Source organism: Typopeltis vanoorti, chromosome 1 (assembly GCF_054136105.1).
Source record: "Typopeltis vanoorti isolate ZY-2024b chromosome 1, IOZ_Tvanoo_1.0, whole genome shotgun sequence".
Lineage (NCBI taxonomy): Eukaryota > Metazoa > Arthropoda > Arachnida > Uropygi > Thelyphonidae > Typopeltis > Typopeltis vanoorti.
This window is the reverse complement of record NC_143549.1, coordinates 70,576,767-70,595,503: the sequence shown is the minus strand read 5'-3', so window position 1 is coordinate 70,595,503 and position 18,737 is coordinate 70,576,767. Positions and strand designations below refer to the sequence as shown.

At 32.6% G+C, this 18,737-nt stretch overlaps 1 protein-coding gene across 1 annotated transcript in view; it reads left to right on the top strand.

Moving 5' to 3' along the window:
• Window positions 1-9,268, top strand: part of egl (Egl_like_exo domain-containing protein) — an 86,626-nt gene extending 77,358 nt beyond the window's left edge. The window contains exon 5 of the mRNA XM_090391186.1: window positions 8,539-9,268. Coding sequence (XP_090247312.1) covers window positions 8,539-9,073 — 535 coding nt within the window. The 3' untranslated portion in view covers window positions 9,074-9,268. The remainder of the gene's footprint in view (window positions 1-8,538) is intronic.
• The last annotated feature ends 9,469 nt before the right edge of the window (window positions 9,269-18,737 follow it).

Below are 18,737 nucleotides of genomic sequence, written 5' to 3'. Positions count from 1 at the left end.
AAAGTATCTTCAGGACTGGGGTAAGGTGGTACAACACTGGGCAACTCATTGCAAAAGTGGAGCAAGCTAACATCACTCCTATCTCAGTATCTCCCATGATGCAAAACACATCTCCTTGTGTATACGTATAATGTTATGCATTATGGGAAGGGCCACTACCCAGACTAGTTTCAACCTTTATTGAGGTCTTCAGTGGGAGCCAGGTCCAAGTGGAGATACCAGGCAAAATCATTAGCAAGGTCATCTCCACCTATAGGAGTTGCCAAACAGTGTGCCCCTTTTTATTAAATTACTCGGATTTAGAGAAACATGTTGAAAGTTTATTTTTCACTTGGTTAGACTATAATGAATTTAGTTTAATCCTTTATCCAAGTGCAAGCAAACAAAGTTTGTGCCTGAAAGTATCTTCAGGATACTTTCAGGATTGCTCCACCTTTGCAATGAGTTGCCCGGTGTTGTACCACTTTACTCCAGTCCTGAAGATACTTTCAGGTGCAAACTTTGTTTGCTCACACTTGGATAAAGGATTAAAATAAATTTATTATAGTCTAACCAAATGAAAAATAAACTTTCAACATCTTTCTCTAAATCCTGGAATGTAAGGGATTGGAACATAAGATTCAATTATCTGTTGGATTTGATTGGGGTTGTAATTATTCGATTCCATTAACTTTTTAATGATGGAAAGTTCTTGTTGTAAGATTACTGGAGAAGAGCAAACTTTGTGTGCTCTATTAATTAGAGATTTAAGAATGCCAAAATTTTGAGATATGTGGTGAGCAGACATTTTTATGAATGTATCTGCCAGTAAATGTGGGCTTTCGAAAGATGCTTGTAGATAAGGTACCAGAAGAAGTTTGAGTAAAGAGGATGTCCAAGAATGGTAAAGTACCAGAATTTTCTTTTTCCATGGTGAATTGAATACGTGGGTGAAGGCTGTTTATCTGTTTTAGAAATGTGAAAGCTCATCTTCAGTATGTGACCAAATAGCAAAAACATCATCGACATAACGATACCAAAGAGATGGTTGAGGATGAATGGATGAAAACATAGTGTCTTCGAATTGTTTCAAAAAATAGTTTGCCAAAGATGGAGACAGAGGGCTACCCATGGCAGTACTTTCAACTTGTTTGTAGATCTTGTTTTTCCAGCTGAAATAACCTAAATGGATAACAAATTTGAAAATCTTTGCGATATATGGAGGGTAATCTTCATATAATAATTTGGCTATGTCGGCTAATGGAATATTGGTAAACAGAGAAACAATGTTGAAACTGACTAACAACTCAGACTCTTTGATTTTTATATCCTTGATTTTTTCAAGAAAATCTGAATTTTTTATGTAGGATCTGGAATGTCCGGTGAGAGCACTTAAGGAAAACGTGACAAGACTTTTGCAATTTGATAGGTAGTAGAATCAATGCAATTCATGATAGGTCACACTGGATAGCCTTCTTTATGGGTTTTTCGGGAGTCCATATAGATAGGGAGTTCTTCTAAAATAGGTGCATAATTTATCCACTTAATTTGGGTCCCAATTGATAACCTCATCAAGTAATTTGTTTAATTTGTGAATTTGTAGGATTATGTATGATCTCTTGGTAGGTAGAGGTGTCTTCTAAAAGGCTGGATACTTTCGTCTCATAGTCAGTCTTATTCATAATTACAATAGCTTTTCCTTTATTGGCCTTAGAAATAGATATTTTATTATCTTTCCTTAAAGAAGTTAGCCCTTTGATTTCAGCATTGTGTGACACTGAAGATGTACTATTAGTTTTAGTACGAAATATCTGTACCTTTATTAATTAAAAGTTATTACTATAGTCTTACATGTTCTTTTAATAATTATACTATGCCACAGGTACTTCTAAAAATAAAAATGTTTTTATTCTTTGTTTATCTTGTTTATTGCCCAAATTTCTCTGCCATATAATAATGTAAGCACTGCTAAAGTATTGTATATTTTCAAGCATGTTTCTTTTTGTACAATATTTGGATTGAGTGTTCTATTTATCAGGCCTATAATCTGTAAAAAAAATTTTATTTTTATGTCTTTTTCTCCTTCATGATTATTAAATTATTTAAGGAATTAAGGAGCTTTTTCTCCTTCATATGATATTTCACATCCAAGATAATCGAAAGTATTTTTCTGTTCTATTATTTTATTATTACTAGTTTGTAAAAAAGAAACTAGTTTTATGACTAGTTTTAAAGAAAGAGAAGTTAACTGTGGAAAATTAGTTCAGTTGAGGTATCAACTCCATCTTTCTATTTGAACTGGTTGTGGTTTAAGAGTTATCAGAATACTCAACAAAACAGATGGTTGGTTGCCATCCATGTACACTTAATGTCAGAAGCATCATGAACAAAGGCAAGGAATTCCTCTTCCAAAAATTATTGGCATTAGTAAAACTTGGCAGAAGGAGGAGAAGGTTATTGCTACAGGAATAGAAGATGGATTTGGTGTATTAAGGAACGGCAGAGTAGAAATCTCAAACAGTGATGGTTGCATGGGGCAACAGATTTTAGGATATTTGTCATGAGAGAGAAGGGATGAAGGAGAGGAAGGATTAACAGATACAGTTGGATGCTGGCACAGCCATGAATTACTTGACTGGACTGACAGATAAATTTTATGGATATAATATCTGTCATTATGGATGACTTCAACTAAAGGGATATAGACTGGAGGGAGTTGAAAACATTATTACTATTACGGGCGACTCCAGGGAGTCCTTAGACTCATCGAGGGAGGCCCTAAACATCATGTCCACACAACTATACGACATTCTCACGGTATCTATCATACCCTTGCCTTGAACTCACACACCGTCATAGCACCCACAACAGACTCTGGCAGCTTATTCCACTCATTTACCACTCTAAAAGTAAAGAACCCAATTCTAACACCCTTGCTAACCACACTCTTTCCCAGCTTTCATAAGTGTCCCCTAGTTCTTCTAAAAATAAAAATGTTTTTATTCTTTGTTTATCTTGTTTATTGCCCACCACCAGTCCTAATCTCAAAAATATCCTCTGAATTAATCCTATAGAAACCCTTTAGCAATTTGTATGTATCAATCATATCTCCCCTCTTCCGCCTATCAACTAATTTCTGCAACCTACAAATCTTCAACCTATTCTCACAAGGTTCAGTCTATAGACCTGCTATCATCTTGGTCACTTGCCCCTGGATCCTCTTGACCTCCTCCCCATCAAGAAGAAACCTAGGTGACCAAATCTGGGCACAGTAGTCGAGATGAGGTCTTATCAAGGCTCGGTACAGAGGTACAATAACTTGCTTGTCTCTGTTTGTCAAAGTATTTTTCAACAACCAAGTGAGTCGATGAGCTGATTTAGCCACTTTTGCAATGTGCCCCCTAAACTTCATCTCCCTATCCACCAACACTCCCAAGTCCCTGGCCTCATCAATCTCCTGGAGTACAGTTCCACCAGTGTGGTATACTGCTGCTAATCTTTTCACCCCAAAATGCATAACCTTACATTTTGTCACATTAAATTGACATCCATTCTCCTTAACCCAGAACTCCAATCTATCCAAGTCGTCCTGCAAGATTTTGACATCTTCTGCATTCACTATTGCCCTACCCAACTTTGCATCATCAGCGAACAAATGAACTGTTCCTCTTAGATCCTTCCCTATATCATTAATGAACAAATTAAACAGCAGTGATCCAAGAACAGAACCCTGCGGCACACCACTAGTCACAGGCCATCTTTTGGACTCTATTCCTGAATAAACTACTCTCTGATATCTCTCCATCAACTACCCACCTATCCATCTCACCAACCCTATATCCATTCCCATATGTTGTAGTTTACAGATTAGAATTCCATGTGGTATCCTGTCAAATGCCTTAGCCAGGTTCAGCAGTATCACTGTAAACCCATTACCCTTATCCAGTTCAGCCGTCACTGTGTTATAAAACTTGAGCAAGTTACTGAGGCATGATCTACCCTTCACAAAGCCATGCTGTCCCCCCATACAGTATCTCATTTTCATCAATCCATTCCTGTATTTTTCTCTTGACTACTTTCTCCAAGACCTTGACAACGACTCTTGGTATGCTGATTGGTCGGTAATTTGCAACAGTAGTCTTGGATCCTCCTTTATGCAGTAACTATTTTCCCCTCTTTCCACACCTTCGGGACTAAACCAGACCCGAGACTCAGATTAAACAACATGGTCAAGGGCACTGATAATTGTTTGGCTGCTTCACGTAAGACCCGTGCCGGTATACCATCCAATCCCACAGATGTATTCACATTATGGTTCTGTAATAGACTATTCACTTCCACTTCATTCATCACAATTCCCATATAAACTAATGGTTCCTTCATTTTTTCAATGTCACCACCTACATGATATACTCTTGCAAAGTGCTCGCTCAATAATTCCACTATATCGACTGATTCAGTGACCTCCTTACCATTGTCATTCCTTAAAATCATTTTGCCATGTACAATTTTTTTTTTTTTTGCTTGCAGCATATTGAAAGAACTCTTTGGGATTCTCTTTAGCTTGCATAGCTAGTTTCCTTTTATAATCTGCTTTTGCTTTTTTACCACACTCTTTACCCTTCTGGCCTGCACTTTATACCGTTCGTGTGCCTGCTGGTCACCTCTTTCTTTAAATTCCCTCCACAGTTGTTTCTTTTTTTGCAGCTCAAGCTTGATGGTGTTATTCATCCATTTAACCCCTACTTGTTTTATTATTCGGACCCAAGGTATACAATCAGCCATAACCTCCTGTAGATGCTCCTTGACCACTTCCCATGCTCTATCGACATCCAGCCCTTGCAGTTGTACATGCCATGGCACTGATCCAAGCAATCTCCTAAGCTTGGATATACCCTGTCTTAATCGAAAATTCCACACCTTTAGTCACCTCCCAGGTCAAGTAGATGACCTTATGATCACTCTCACCAATAGGTGACAACATGGTCATATTCATTAATTAAAATAGAGAATGACCATTGAAAATAATTATTTGAAGAGGTTATCCATGTTGAATCCATAAAAGTATTGTAAAGTGAAATTCTCAGATGCTATTACCAGGTCAAGCACTCTCACACCCTTAGTATTTTCAATTACATGCTGTCTCAGATAGTTATCCCTTAACATGCAAGACAAATTAGATGATTTATAGAATTATGGAGGGAGAACTACCTAAGCAGTATGCGATGGAATGGTATACTGTGGTAGTACAAGAACGTTGACACAATTTATAGCTTCTGACAATCTGTCCATAAATAAGGTGATTGGTATGCCTTCCTTATGCATTCATGTAAGTGATCATTTACTTTTTGGCTTTGAAGGCAACTATGCATTTGAGAGGTTTGATAAAGAAAGGATGTGTGAAGACATAACAATCATCTTATTTATGCACTGTTTCAAGATTCAAATCATCTTGAAACAATGCTTTGGCATAAAAGCTGAATGGAGCATAGTTAGTGTTCGTATTCCCCAGGGTTGAGGAATTAATTACATGGAAATTAAATGGATGAATAACATTTCAAATAGAACTGCATAATAAAAAAAATGTTGTGGATCTGATATTTTGAAGAGTGAAGCTCAGGAATAGTAAGTAGTCCAGGACAATTACTACCATGGTTAGGAAGCCAAAATGAGATCATGAAAAGAAGTTAAGAAAAGAAAAATTTATCACTATGTAGCAATTAAAATAGAGAATGACCATTGAAAATAATTATTTGAAGAGGTTATCCATGTTGAATCCATAAAAGTATTGTAAAATAAATGCAAACACAGTGAAGAAATATTTAACTGTTTTTATCCCATGATATTATTACACCAGATCATAGAGGTCAAATTCATGTATTTTATATAAGGTGATATAACAAACTGTAATTAATTATACTGCCTTGTGGTGGTCTCCCCATGACATTCCAAGCCTGGATAAAGGAGGAGGATTGGGCAAAGAGCTAATCACTCTTTCCCATTAAAAAAAAAAAAAAAAAAAAAAAAGTCCTTGATTATGGAAACTGAGAGCCCAAGTAAGCCACTATACAAAATGTTGTGTGATGTTTGCAGGATTCCTGATGACCTCTGTTTAAGTTGGTATGAGGATAATGCATGGTGAAGCTTCAATTGCATAGCCTACAGGAACTTTTGAAACAGCTGAGATCACCCCTCTCATCTAAACAGAGAATACAAATTGCAACATGGAATATTATAACTATGTTTGAAACTGGAAAGAAACAAGTTATTAGGAAATGGAAAAGTACAAAATAGATATTTTATATACTGGCTTACTTGGGCTCTCAGTTCTCATGAATAAATGAACTGAGATGGATAGGTTTTGAAAAAGTGAGAACTGTAGATGGATATCAGATATTGTATTCAGGATCTAATGAACATTGTGAAAGAGCAGTGCTATTTACATTTAGTAAAGAGACGAGTAAAAGTTTAATAAATTGGAAGCCCATAAGTGATTGAATAATAATGACTAGATTATATTCATGATTTGTTAAATTAACTATAATTCTTATTTATGCACCAACAAATAAAAATAATCTTAAAGAAAATGAGATGTTTTATGATAAGTTAGAGATGTATAGAACGAGTACTTAAGCATGACATGGTTATTCTTATGGATGACATGAATGCTAAAGTTGTCAAAAGAAATAAGGAAGATGAGAGAACAGTAAGGAAGCATGTGGGCCAAGAAGTGAGAATGGTGACCTACTGGTGGCATTTTGTGAAATGAATAATCTTGTGATAAGAGAAAGTTTATTGAAATCATGTTACAGGTCAGACATAAAGACATACATAAAATGACCTGGATATCAAGCAGTGGACAGAAAAAGACTGAAGATTAGTTGCTATTAAACAACTGTGAATTAAAACTAGCATGTCCTGTTTAATATCACCTTAACTAACTTTTCTCTCATAAGTATGACAAGGATGCCTATTTATGTTAAGTGTCATAAAAATATTTATCTATACTAATCGCTGAATTATTTCATGTTGCAGGTCAAACAGAATTTTGTTTGCGATTCTGAGTGATGGCTTAAATTAGGTTGGTAACTGCATTTTGCATTCCCTTTATTGTAAGCAGTTGTTTATATTTTTGTCGCAACTCATTAACCAAAATATTAAATTCCTATTTTAATCAACCTTAATGTGACAAAATACTACTAATTTAAAATGCAAAAATAATGGTCCAAATTAGCTAAGCAATCTTTATTTTTGTCCATTGTTTTTAAAATCCATTATTTTTGTGCTGCTGAAAGACTGACATATGAAGTAATGCAATTTATTTTAAATAGTGATGAGTTGCAACTAAAAATATAAACAATTGCTTACAATAAAGAAGGTAATGCAGTTACCAATCTAAATTTAGAGTTTTTATTTAATTATATAAAAAACAACAACCCTTTCTGAGCTTAAGTACTAAAAATCCTGTACTATTGAGAAAGTTTTATTTGCATGAAATATCAACACATCTGCTAAAATCAGAAACATAATATAAACCTGGATTAAATTCTTAAAGAAAGAAAAATGTTTGAGATACTTAATATATATTTCCCTGTTAATGTATTCTTTCACTTCAGTATAGTGATTATTTCAGTCAGTTATGGCTGTTTGTTTATATCTTAATGTTATGGAAAAATCTTCTACTTTATTAACATGAAATATTCCATTAACTGGAAACTGGGAGGGCAAGGAGTATTTTCAAAAAAAAAAAAAATGTTTGTGCCTTATGCACATTATGTATTTCACTTATTTTCTTATTACTTTCAAATAACAAATTCTTCTTAACTAAAACCTAAATTCACGAAAACAAACATTAATATCAAAGACATTTTCTTTTGGGATCATAACAGCCAATTGGCATAGTCAGGTGGAAACGTGCTGAGGTGCCATCTTCCATGTAGATACTTAGTGGCATGCTGGCTTCTGTCTTAGTCAGGAGATCCTTCATAGTATGCTGATATATGAAGCTGAATTTAGTTTTGCAGATCACTAATTCAGAATGGCCATTCATGCAAAAAGAATAATATAAGTGCTATGATAAAACAACATATTTTGTTGTGGCTTTTTGTAGAAAGATTTTCACTTGGTTATAAAGTAAATTATACTTGACAAGAAATTATATTCCTTCAATCCTTTTTGCTTATACTACTTGGATAAAGGATTAAACAGAAATATAATATATCAAGTGTATTTGTGACCTATGTGACAGACACTAATGTGGGAACAGAGGTGGATGAATTGGAGATTCTTAGGATATTGCATCTTAGGATATTTCCCTTATCTTTCTATCTTGGTTACCTATCTCTAACCTCCTCTTACATTTTGTTCTTCCAAGGAAATTTTGAATCATCAAATTTATGCACAGCTTTGGTCATCTAGGTACTTTTTATAAAGTAATTTTAAGATAACCTTTTTGGTTAAATATCTGATATATTTCATACTCATGATGCATAGCTTATTTAGTTAACAGTTTACACTAATCAATATTTTAATTGAATATTTAATATTGATGTTTTTTAGATATTTAGAGCTTACTCCTGTTGAACGTGCCAAGATTGAAGGTAATCCGAAAGTTGCCAAGAAGCTGGATAGGTTGCGTAATCGAGGTACAAGTAATGACTCTAGTTCTATGCATTCAGGCTCAGGGAATGCTGAAGATGATAACTTTAGTGATGACAGCAGTGTTGATAATTTTGAAGACCCTGATGAATATGACAAAGGTGAAATTGGTTTTAATTCAGTTCCTGATTCATTTGGAATGCGTACATCACCACCTCATTCTTTACATGGTCTTCATATTAGAAGCCCAGATATTTTCAATGGAAATATGGATAGTTTTGGTAGTAGTTGGTCTCCAGGTGGTAGTAGCAGTAGTGGTGGTGGTGGCTACTGTTGCAATTGCACATGCCATGGAAAGGCTTCAAAATTACAAAAAGTAGGAGTTATTACTGTAGATATTGCTTGTCAGACTTTATCTACTGGAGATATTGTTATAACCAAAGTGTTCTTTGAAGATCAAGGCAATGAAAAACTTAAGAAGAGTGTGCAGAGCTGAAGAGGAATTGAAAATTTATAATGATCAGCAAAAGATGTACAGAAAATATTTGTGAAAATATCATTTTTAGGCTGTTGTTTTTGTTTAGATACAGATATTGAAGTCAAACTTTTTTCTTTACAATTAGAATTCGTATTTAACTACTGAAGTAAAATGAATTGCTCTTCCTAAGTATAATGTTGAGCACTATATGGTGTCACTTTTATGACACAGTTTGCATAAATTCTAGATGTGATTATATAAATAGTAAAACTTTTTTTTTTAATCAGAGTTTCATTTTTAAATGAAAGCATTTAAATATGAGTGGAATAACTAAAAATATATTAAAAAATTTGAATTTAAGAAGTGCAGGAGATGTTTTTTTTTTGTTATTAAGTTAATGCCTTGATTTGCAATAAATATCTATTAAAGATACTTATTGCAAGTTCCTTTTAGATGACAGTTATGAGAAAAGTAGATTTCTACTTTACATAGTCTTTGTAAGATGGTATGTTTAGCATAAGTTTAAACATACGGAATTAATCATTTATTTTCCAGTTAATGATCATAAAAATTATTAAGACTTTAATAATAACTAAATGATCAATATTATCACCACATTCCTGATATCTACCCTGAAAGAGTATGGGATACTATGATAGTACTACATGATTAAGTTCATTACTAGCTTCCTATTAATAGTTTTCCTTCAAATTAGTCTTGTTTCTCTGGTCTACAATATTTTCATTCCAATGTCTCTAATATTCAATATCTCCATATCTAAGTGATTATTAAAAATAATTAATCCGAAGTAAAATTCAACTTTTTTTTTTAACACATGTCAGTCTGTTATTATTTTTATGATCATAAAATTGGAAAAAGAAAGAAAGAAAAAAAAAAAAAAAAAGATCACAACACTCATTTAATCACCTAGTGAGCTACACTGCCAATATAATTGGCATATGGTTATGATCTTTTTATTTAAATTCATTTGTTTAAATATTTCTGATTTTGGATAAGTATCATATGTTTATCTTAAGATAAACATATGATACATATGATATGATAAACATATGATACTGTTTATCTTAAGATAAACATATAATGGTATGGTATTTTTTATTTTATTATTTTTTTATTTTATTTATTTATTTATTTGTTTTTTTAAACAGAAACTCTGGTTTTTCAACCTGCAAAACAGGAAAACTGGCCAGAATACACTTAATTGAACGTCCATAATGTGCACTATGCAGATAGGATTAACCTATAGCTCTATCAGAGCATTAATTAATTTTCAAAAAAGCAATGTTATTGGCTGTGACCGGCTATTTGAACCTATCATATAAGGAGAAAATGAAAATGTGAAAATGTTATTACTCTGTAGTATAATTCTTGATAACAAAAGTAATTTTGCTGAGTTACTAATAATTTAAGGTATGATCTTAAACAGCTTTGAATTGTAAGTTGCATATATAAAATAGTTGGAATAAGATTGAAAAGGATTACCTTTGGTCGAAGCCATTAAATAAAATTAAGATTTTTCTGCAATTCTTTATCATTAACATCCAAAGCCATGGGGGGGGGGGAGAAAGGCACAATTTGCAAGATGAATTTAAACATTTGAGAAATTAAAATATATTTTTTAAGTATTTTTTTTTTTTTTGGTGTATTGGGGGGAGTAGTTATTTGCTGTTGAATTAACAACAAAAAAAAAAAAAAAAAAAAGGATACAAATATAGGAACAACCCAGTCAATATTTGAACGGCTGATTTTTCAAACCTGGAAAATTTAGGAAACTAATCCAGACTGTTACAGGTGATACACAAGTTAATATTGAAGCATTATTTGAATGCAAAAGTGGTTAGAGCACTTAGGAAATGGTGTTGATAGTTAGATTACAAAAAAAAAGAAAAAGTAATCATATATGAATGCAAAAGATTCAGATAAGCTGCTCATTATTCCATTTGCAAAGCCTTGCCTCACTTAAACTTTTCAGCAAAGTAGGTTGGGAAGGAATCATATTTATGGAAAATATTCTTTTGTTCAGGGTTAGAAATATATAGCATTCCAATATCATGATCATCCTACTGATACCAATTCGAACTTTCTTGAAATGATCTCTTTTCTTCCAATTCAAAAATGGAAATCTGACCTTAAAAAACTAAATCAAGGTTCTAAACCAAACTTTAAAACTAGTGAAGAAAACTTATTTCAAACCCTCAATGTGACAAAAAACTCTTATCTTCTAGAGACTGTAAATTCATCCTTATCTGATCTTAAAACTAAAAAGGAATAGGAAAACAAAAGAAATTGATCTGAAAATCGGTTATGAAGAAAATGGAGAATTTATTAAGTGAAGTTGGCCGGCAATTTTAAAATTGTTAGTCAACATTTGTTTGCTGCCTAGCTTCAAACTTACTGACTTCTTTTCCTCCTCTTTTATTCTATCTACTCTTTGTTCTTTAGAACATTCATCCTCGCTCTTCAAGAAAACATATCAACAGATTTCTTTTTTTTCTCCTAAACCTTATGCCCCTCCCTCCATCACACACATAGAGTACTGATGTGATATAGGTTTTGCATCCTTTCATGTGTGAATTTGTATATTAATAAAATAAAATACAAAAGTGGACTGCATACCTCAGGTTATCTTCATAACCAGTGTTCCACAGTCCTGATATTTTTTCTATCCACCTTTGTACCTCTTTAAAATTTTTTCATCTCCCTTCATATGCCGGTGATCAGATGCAGATATGATCCAGAGTAATCCAGATGTTATTTGATCAGGGCTTGATATAATACTGAACTCTCTTATCTCTTGCTCACCATCCTTCAGAATATTACAGCAATCCATTGGACTGTCTACACCACTTTTGCAACATGTTCCCTGAACTTCAAATTTTTATCCACTGTCACTTCAAGATTCCTTTGGCCTCATCCTCCCATCTGTGAATCTCCAAATTCAAAATCTTACACTTAGATTTATTAAATTGATACCCCCACCCACTCACTCAATATTCCCAATTTATTCAAATCCTCCTGAAGAGCCATGACATCAACACTTTTACTAATAACTCTCCTCATCTGAATATCTCTCTGAGATCCAGTGACAGTATTATTAACATAGAAGTCCTAATAGTGAGGACTGTGGCGCCCACTTATATTCCTTCTTCTGGATTCTGCTCCTCCACAAAAAACTCTTTGCTATTTATCCAACAGCCATTTGCCAATTTACTGCATCTTAAATATCGGCTTGTCATGTGGCAAACTTGTCAAGTGCTTTTGCAAAAACTGCCTTGACTTTGATTTAAAAAAATAGTGTACTGTTTTTCTGATGTTCAATTATAGTTTTGTTGTTAAATGATTAGCCTGGATAACTGATTATCCACATAATTAAATGCTTTGTGTTGTGAATGCTAACAGTTTCCATAAGCTCTTAGATACCATCTCTCTCTCTCTAGTTCATAAAACTATACCAATATAATCACTCTACTTTGAATATTACTCTTGGCTAAGACTTTTCAAAAGGCAACCCATAGGATATTTCTGGCCTGCCAGTTAGTAGCCGAAGATCATGGACATTGTGGGGAAAAATGAGCAAATTTAATAATATTTTTTACAAGTTTAATAAATTCATTTACATAGATGTTATTTTGAATTTATCACCAAGCTGAGAACAGCTAAGTTATAGTAATTACTGATGTTACCACTAGAACTCGTGTGCGCATGCGTGTGTCATGATGTCACTTCTTTGAAGCTGATATCTTCATGATTGGCATTTTATAATTAATTGTAAATGTGTGAAATTCAACTATATTTCCACACTAGAGTAACTCTTTAGAAAACATTGAAAATTTGTTTTAGAATTCCTTTTGCTTTTGAAAATAACCGTTTACTTAGATTATATAACTTAGAATAACTGTTCACACAAATTATACCTTTTTTTATCTTTATTAGGTGGTGATGCTGCTTTCTGTCAAGCCGTAATGGTTTTATTTACAATTTAATTGTTTTTTTATTATTTTTTTTAATTAATTTATCACCAAATGTGTTTCTTCTCTGAGTGACTAGCAATTGGCTTGCCAGAGATTAAGCAGGCAAGGTTGGGCCCTTTACTTGACATAACTGAGAACTTGGCCTCCAAGCTTGTGCCCAACTTCTTTACCAGTCAAAATGAAAAAAAAAAAAAAAAAAAAAGTAGGCTATAGTCTGCTGACAGTTATTGGTATCTGGTGTCGGCTCACTAAGATATTCATGTTCCATCTAGAACATAACCTACTAAATCCATATCATGACAACATTAAAATTCTGTAGTTGCTTTATGACATCATTCTTCCTATGGAAGATTTCAACTACAGAAATTCAAGTTTCTCCTTCACTATTGAAATGTATAACAGAATACATTTATTGTCTTCCTTAATCTTAGCATTTCTCACACTCCAACCACTTTCTCTTCTATATATATATATATATATATATAGATATAGATAGATATATATATATATAGAGAGAGAGAGATATATCTATCTCTCTATATATATATAGAGAGAGATATATATATATATAGAGATATATATATAGATATATATAGATATAGATATAGATATATATAGATATAGATATATATAGATATATATATATATATATAGAGAGAGAGAGAGATATTATATACAGATAGATAAATAGATTATATATTTATGAAAGACAAAGGAGATGATATATAAAGCTTTGTAAGATGTAAAACATTGTAAGATGTACAAATTTATCACTGATCCAGATGACTACCACCAGCATATCCAATTGTTTGGTATAGAGGGTGTTATCTTTATGGCATTATTGATATCACTAACTAGTATTTGAATACTAACAAAATCCCTCCCTCACACACACACACACATACTCTCTCTCTCAGACCCAAAACCATCACCTGCTTTGTCTTTCCCATATGGAGGTGACAGGATTTTCCCCACTTGTAATTGAGTTTTCCTTCTACAAAACATACAAACATTATCTGCTCTCTTCATAACATTAACTGCTAATAACTACTCACCTCATAACTTTAATTCCTAAACAGAGAAAACTATCTGTCATCATAATTAAAATTTCTAGTAAAGCATGCAAAATATGAATAGTGGGAAGGAGACTTAATACCCGCAAATGATAAAGCATTTATAGATGTGCAGAGGATTTTCATGGCATTCTGTAAGAACATGAAGGGTAGTATAACCATAAAATGTCATATTGCATGTGTGAAATAAACGTATATTGTTCTTTTCAACTTGTATGACACTACTAGGTAATTTTTATTCTTATGTATTTTTATTCTAGGTATTTTTATTTTTATTAATTTATAAATTGATATATTTATGGATTATGATGCGATTAATATTTTGTTATGTAATCTTGCATTCCGTTAATGACTTTGTTATAGTTGTACTTTGCAACTTTCAGCATTATCACATAACTATTGACTGCTCTCAAAATTGCAGTGTTTTGTTTTTTTTTTAATCTTGCCATGATTTTATTAATATTAGCATTAAAAATAATTTCAAATGATACAGTTTGAGAATTACTGCTGTAACTCTTTTTTTATATTAACCATACTGATATCTGTTGGTTTCCTATACCTACCAAAATTTTAGTTGTGCTCTAGAGAAGTACAAATTCTCCAAAGTATTCTTCAGTAGTGAGTACTGATATTCATTTTGATTTGGAAAATATGCTTTGTAACAATATCTGTATCTATAGAAAGTGAAATACTGTGCACAGTATAAATCTAAAAAAAAAAAAATTATATATATAGATATATATATATATAGTTATATTTTGATGTAATAAACTCCCTTTCAAAGTAGATCAAACTAAAGAAATATCAAGACATTATTGGTATGCTTATTTTCCTTACAATGTTCCTTACAATAGAGCTGCTGTCTGTTTTGTTTTTCAAGCACATATAGCCATGGACACCATTGTCCATAGGCAAATGGTTTTTGTACAGTATTCAGCAAAATTTTATTTTGTTCGTGAAGAGCTAATTTTATTTTTAGCAGTCTTAATATTTATGGCTATAATGAATATTGCAGTTTATTGTAATTTGAAACATTATTGCTTTTGTGTCTGAATTCAATTTGTAATTTGCAAACTCTGGTAGCATACTTAAGTCAGAAATTGTCAGCTCCTTAATAGTGAATATATGGCATTAGTAGCCTAAGCAAACATGAATGTTACCTACCATCATTCTTACAGTAGAAGTTGTACCCCTAAGAAACTGGACAGGGGTTTATCCATTTCAAAACAGCTAAATATTTTTGTTTGATTTATAATTGTCAGTAATCATTCAGCTGGTGTCATTATAAATTTACTGTAGTGATTCCAAAAAAAAAAAAGTAATCATTTACTCATAGCTAAAAAAGCTTTAAAAGCCAACTCATACAGTTATCTTTATTTTATTTTGACAATTGGACCATTGCATTCTCAAGGATTTGTCACAGAATGTTATGGAAAGTTCTGAGAGGTTATTGACATGTTTAATCTGTAGCTCCTGTATAAAGGATTTCAGAGATTTGTACAGTAACATAGTGCTTCCTGTTTTTCATATTATCAAGTAAAAATCTAAAAAATATTTGATACTGTATAACTGAATACTAGCTATTTATACTGTGTGTGCGTGCATGTAAGTTCAATATTTCTATTATTCACTGTGACAAAACTCATATGAAAAGTTGATGACATATGGGTTATAAAGACTGTGACTCAGAAAAATTGCATTTCAGTTTTTTTGGGGATGATTCTCACTAATTTTTTTTTTTTTCTTTCAGAAACATTCAAAAAGAATGTTTTGTATCCATCTCATGAAAGTACTATTTACATAATTAAGTTGTGCTGGTATAATTCTGTTCAAGAAGGAAATAAGTGATCTGATATATTTTGCTTTATATTAATAAGTTTTATTACACTTTCCTTATCAGAAAGGAAAATGGCAGCTCTGTCTGATGGAATATTAATGATTATGAATTACACAAATATTCTATCAAGAAATTATGTAGATTATCACTAGTTCTGGATAACTTTTCTTTGTGAAAAGCTTTTCATGAACTACATCAGAGTTTGTACATATATATATATTTAGATTCAGTAATATTTATGAGCTAAATATTACAAGAACGACAGAGGTTACCACCTTTTTACGCCAAATCAACAAAGATTATTGCATATTCATGTTTTCATTTGTAAAATATATAATTATTTCTGTATGTGATAGAACATTTTTAATTGCTTATTTAATAACTTTTTTTTTAAAGAGAGCAAGATAGCATTAAAGTTTTTTATGCATTATACATATTGTATAATTAATGTCTCAGTTTTTATATTCTTATGAAATATGCTTACAAGCAGGCAGTGAGTACTTTCTCTATTCCAGTTGATGATTGAGAGTTGTAGTCTTATCATAAAAGCTGGATTATCTGTTAGTCACTCTTGGCTAGGCAAAAAAAAGTATCCTAATCTCCAAATATTATATTTGGGAGTGGAATTTGGCGAATTCATAATACTTCCTTAATACATAATAATCATGGTGTTTATGTTGGAACAAGAAACCTTTTTTTTTTTTGGGTTCTTAACCACAGGTTACCTCTAAAATGAGGCTAATAGAAATATGTGTATTTAAATATATGGCAAGAAATTTATTATATTTATTTATTTATGGCTAATAATTGTACAAATCGGCTATTTAATGACTTAGTGTGTTAACAAAGACTATTTCATTTTATCTTTTTTTTTTTTTTTCTCATACTTTTATATTCAAATGTCTAAGGTAAATCTAACACAATTTTGGGTAGGCACTTAGACAAGTATATATTTTAAACAGGGTAGGGAAAATATTTGCATCATTCAGATATGGACACTACATGCACACATATATAAACATATAATAATATACGTACATATACATTGCTAGGAAAGAAGTCAATGAACACCATAGCATGAAGAACAGTCGTGCTGCCCACCTTAATAAGATGTAGGATCTCCTATTGCTGTGATGACTGTAGTATTCCTACAAGGCATACTTTCCACAAGCATATGACAGATCAATAGGAATTTGGACCATTCTTCTTGTAGGCATATAATAAGGTTCTGGACTCTTGTGGGGAGCAGACATCCCTTGACTTCACCTGATTCCCAAGTTCATCCCACAGATGTTCAGTAGGGTTAAGTTACGTGTGGTGATGTTCAAGTCCACAAACCACACAGTGACAGCAGCAGCCTTATGACATGGTGCATTGTGAATTGACAATGGTCAGTTCCACAGAAATGTCAGTTGTCTAAAATGTTCAGATACTGAGTTCAATGTTCTGACACCACAAACGGAGATCTGAGGTCAAGAAAGGTAAAACAGAATTGTACCATCGCACTGCCACCTCTGAATTTCATGGTTGGGGTTATGCAGTCTGGTAAGAGATGTTCACCGGGCATCTGCACATCCATCTGCTCAGTAGAAGGGTGTAGTATATTTGTCGCTCCATAACATAGCTTTCCAAGTTTCCATATCCCACTGTACATTCTCTTTGCACCTCTGAAGATGACACTGCATGTTGATTTGGGTAATGTGAGGCTTACAAGTTGCAGCCTCACCATGGAAACCAATGTTGTGAGCCTTAGTTGTGAATGTTTTTGTGCATTTTTGTGTTCCAGTTGATGCCTGGAACTCCATATTGAACATGCTGGCCAATAAATGGCAATTTTTACATATTATCCTTAATAGGACCCTACAGTCACATTTGGTGAGTGTGGTGGGTCGTCTACTGCCGGTAGCACTTGCAGTTGACAACATCTCAGTTGCGCTGCCATCTCAGTATGGTATCAGTCATTGTTCACCTGGGATGGCCCAATTTTTCAACAATTTGACAAACAGATAGGCCTGCAATATGGCACCTTATGACAATACCTCTTTTAAACTCTATCAATTGCCTTCTCACAACTATTTCACCCAGACATGGTTGCTCTGACTTTGGAGCATTATATTCCTCCAGTTTATACCAGCTACAAACAAGTTGCTCGTTACATGTCACAATGCACCTTGCCCATGGGGTGTTTATTGACTTCTTTCCAAGCAGTGTATAAACACAATAATATATATAATTCTTTGGAAGAATTACTATTTTTATTTATTATTATTATTATTATATTTTTTAGAAGAGAATATCACTGAATCTGTTTTTTTATTGCATTTTAATTTCTTTGGCTAAAGGCTGATTGGTTTGCTGTATCTTTTAATGAGAAATATATAACTAGTCCTCTCAATGTACAATTCCTTTAAGACATTCATTCTTCCAGTAACCCCAACAATCATATTGTTTGTGCAAATTTTAACTAAGCCAAACCTATCGGGGAAATTACAACACATACGGAATTATAATTTAAATTTCATTAAAGTTAGCTTCTCATTAGATGAATATATTTTCTTCTCGAGAATGTCAAAGTACGTGTGGTCAATATAATTATAAATCTGATGCAAGAGCAATAAATTGTCTCTTCTTGTCTCTTGTATACTTTCAGGAATAAATAATTTATTCTTAATAATTAAATTAGTTTTGATTAATTTGTATTTTATTGATGATAAATTTCCTATTCTTATTGTCATTCAAGAAATTGGTTATAATGTGAAAAGTTATGCAGAAAAAGGTGT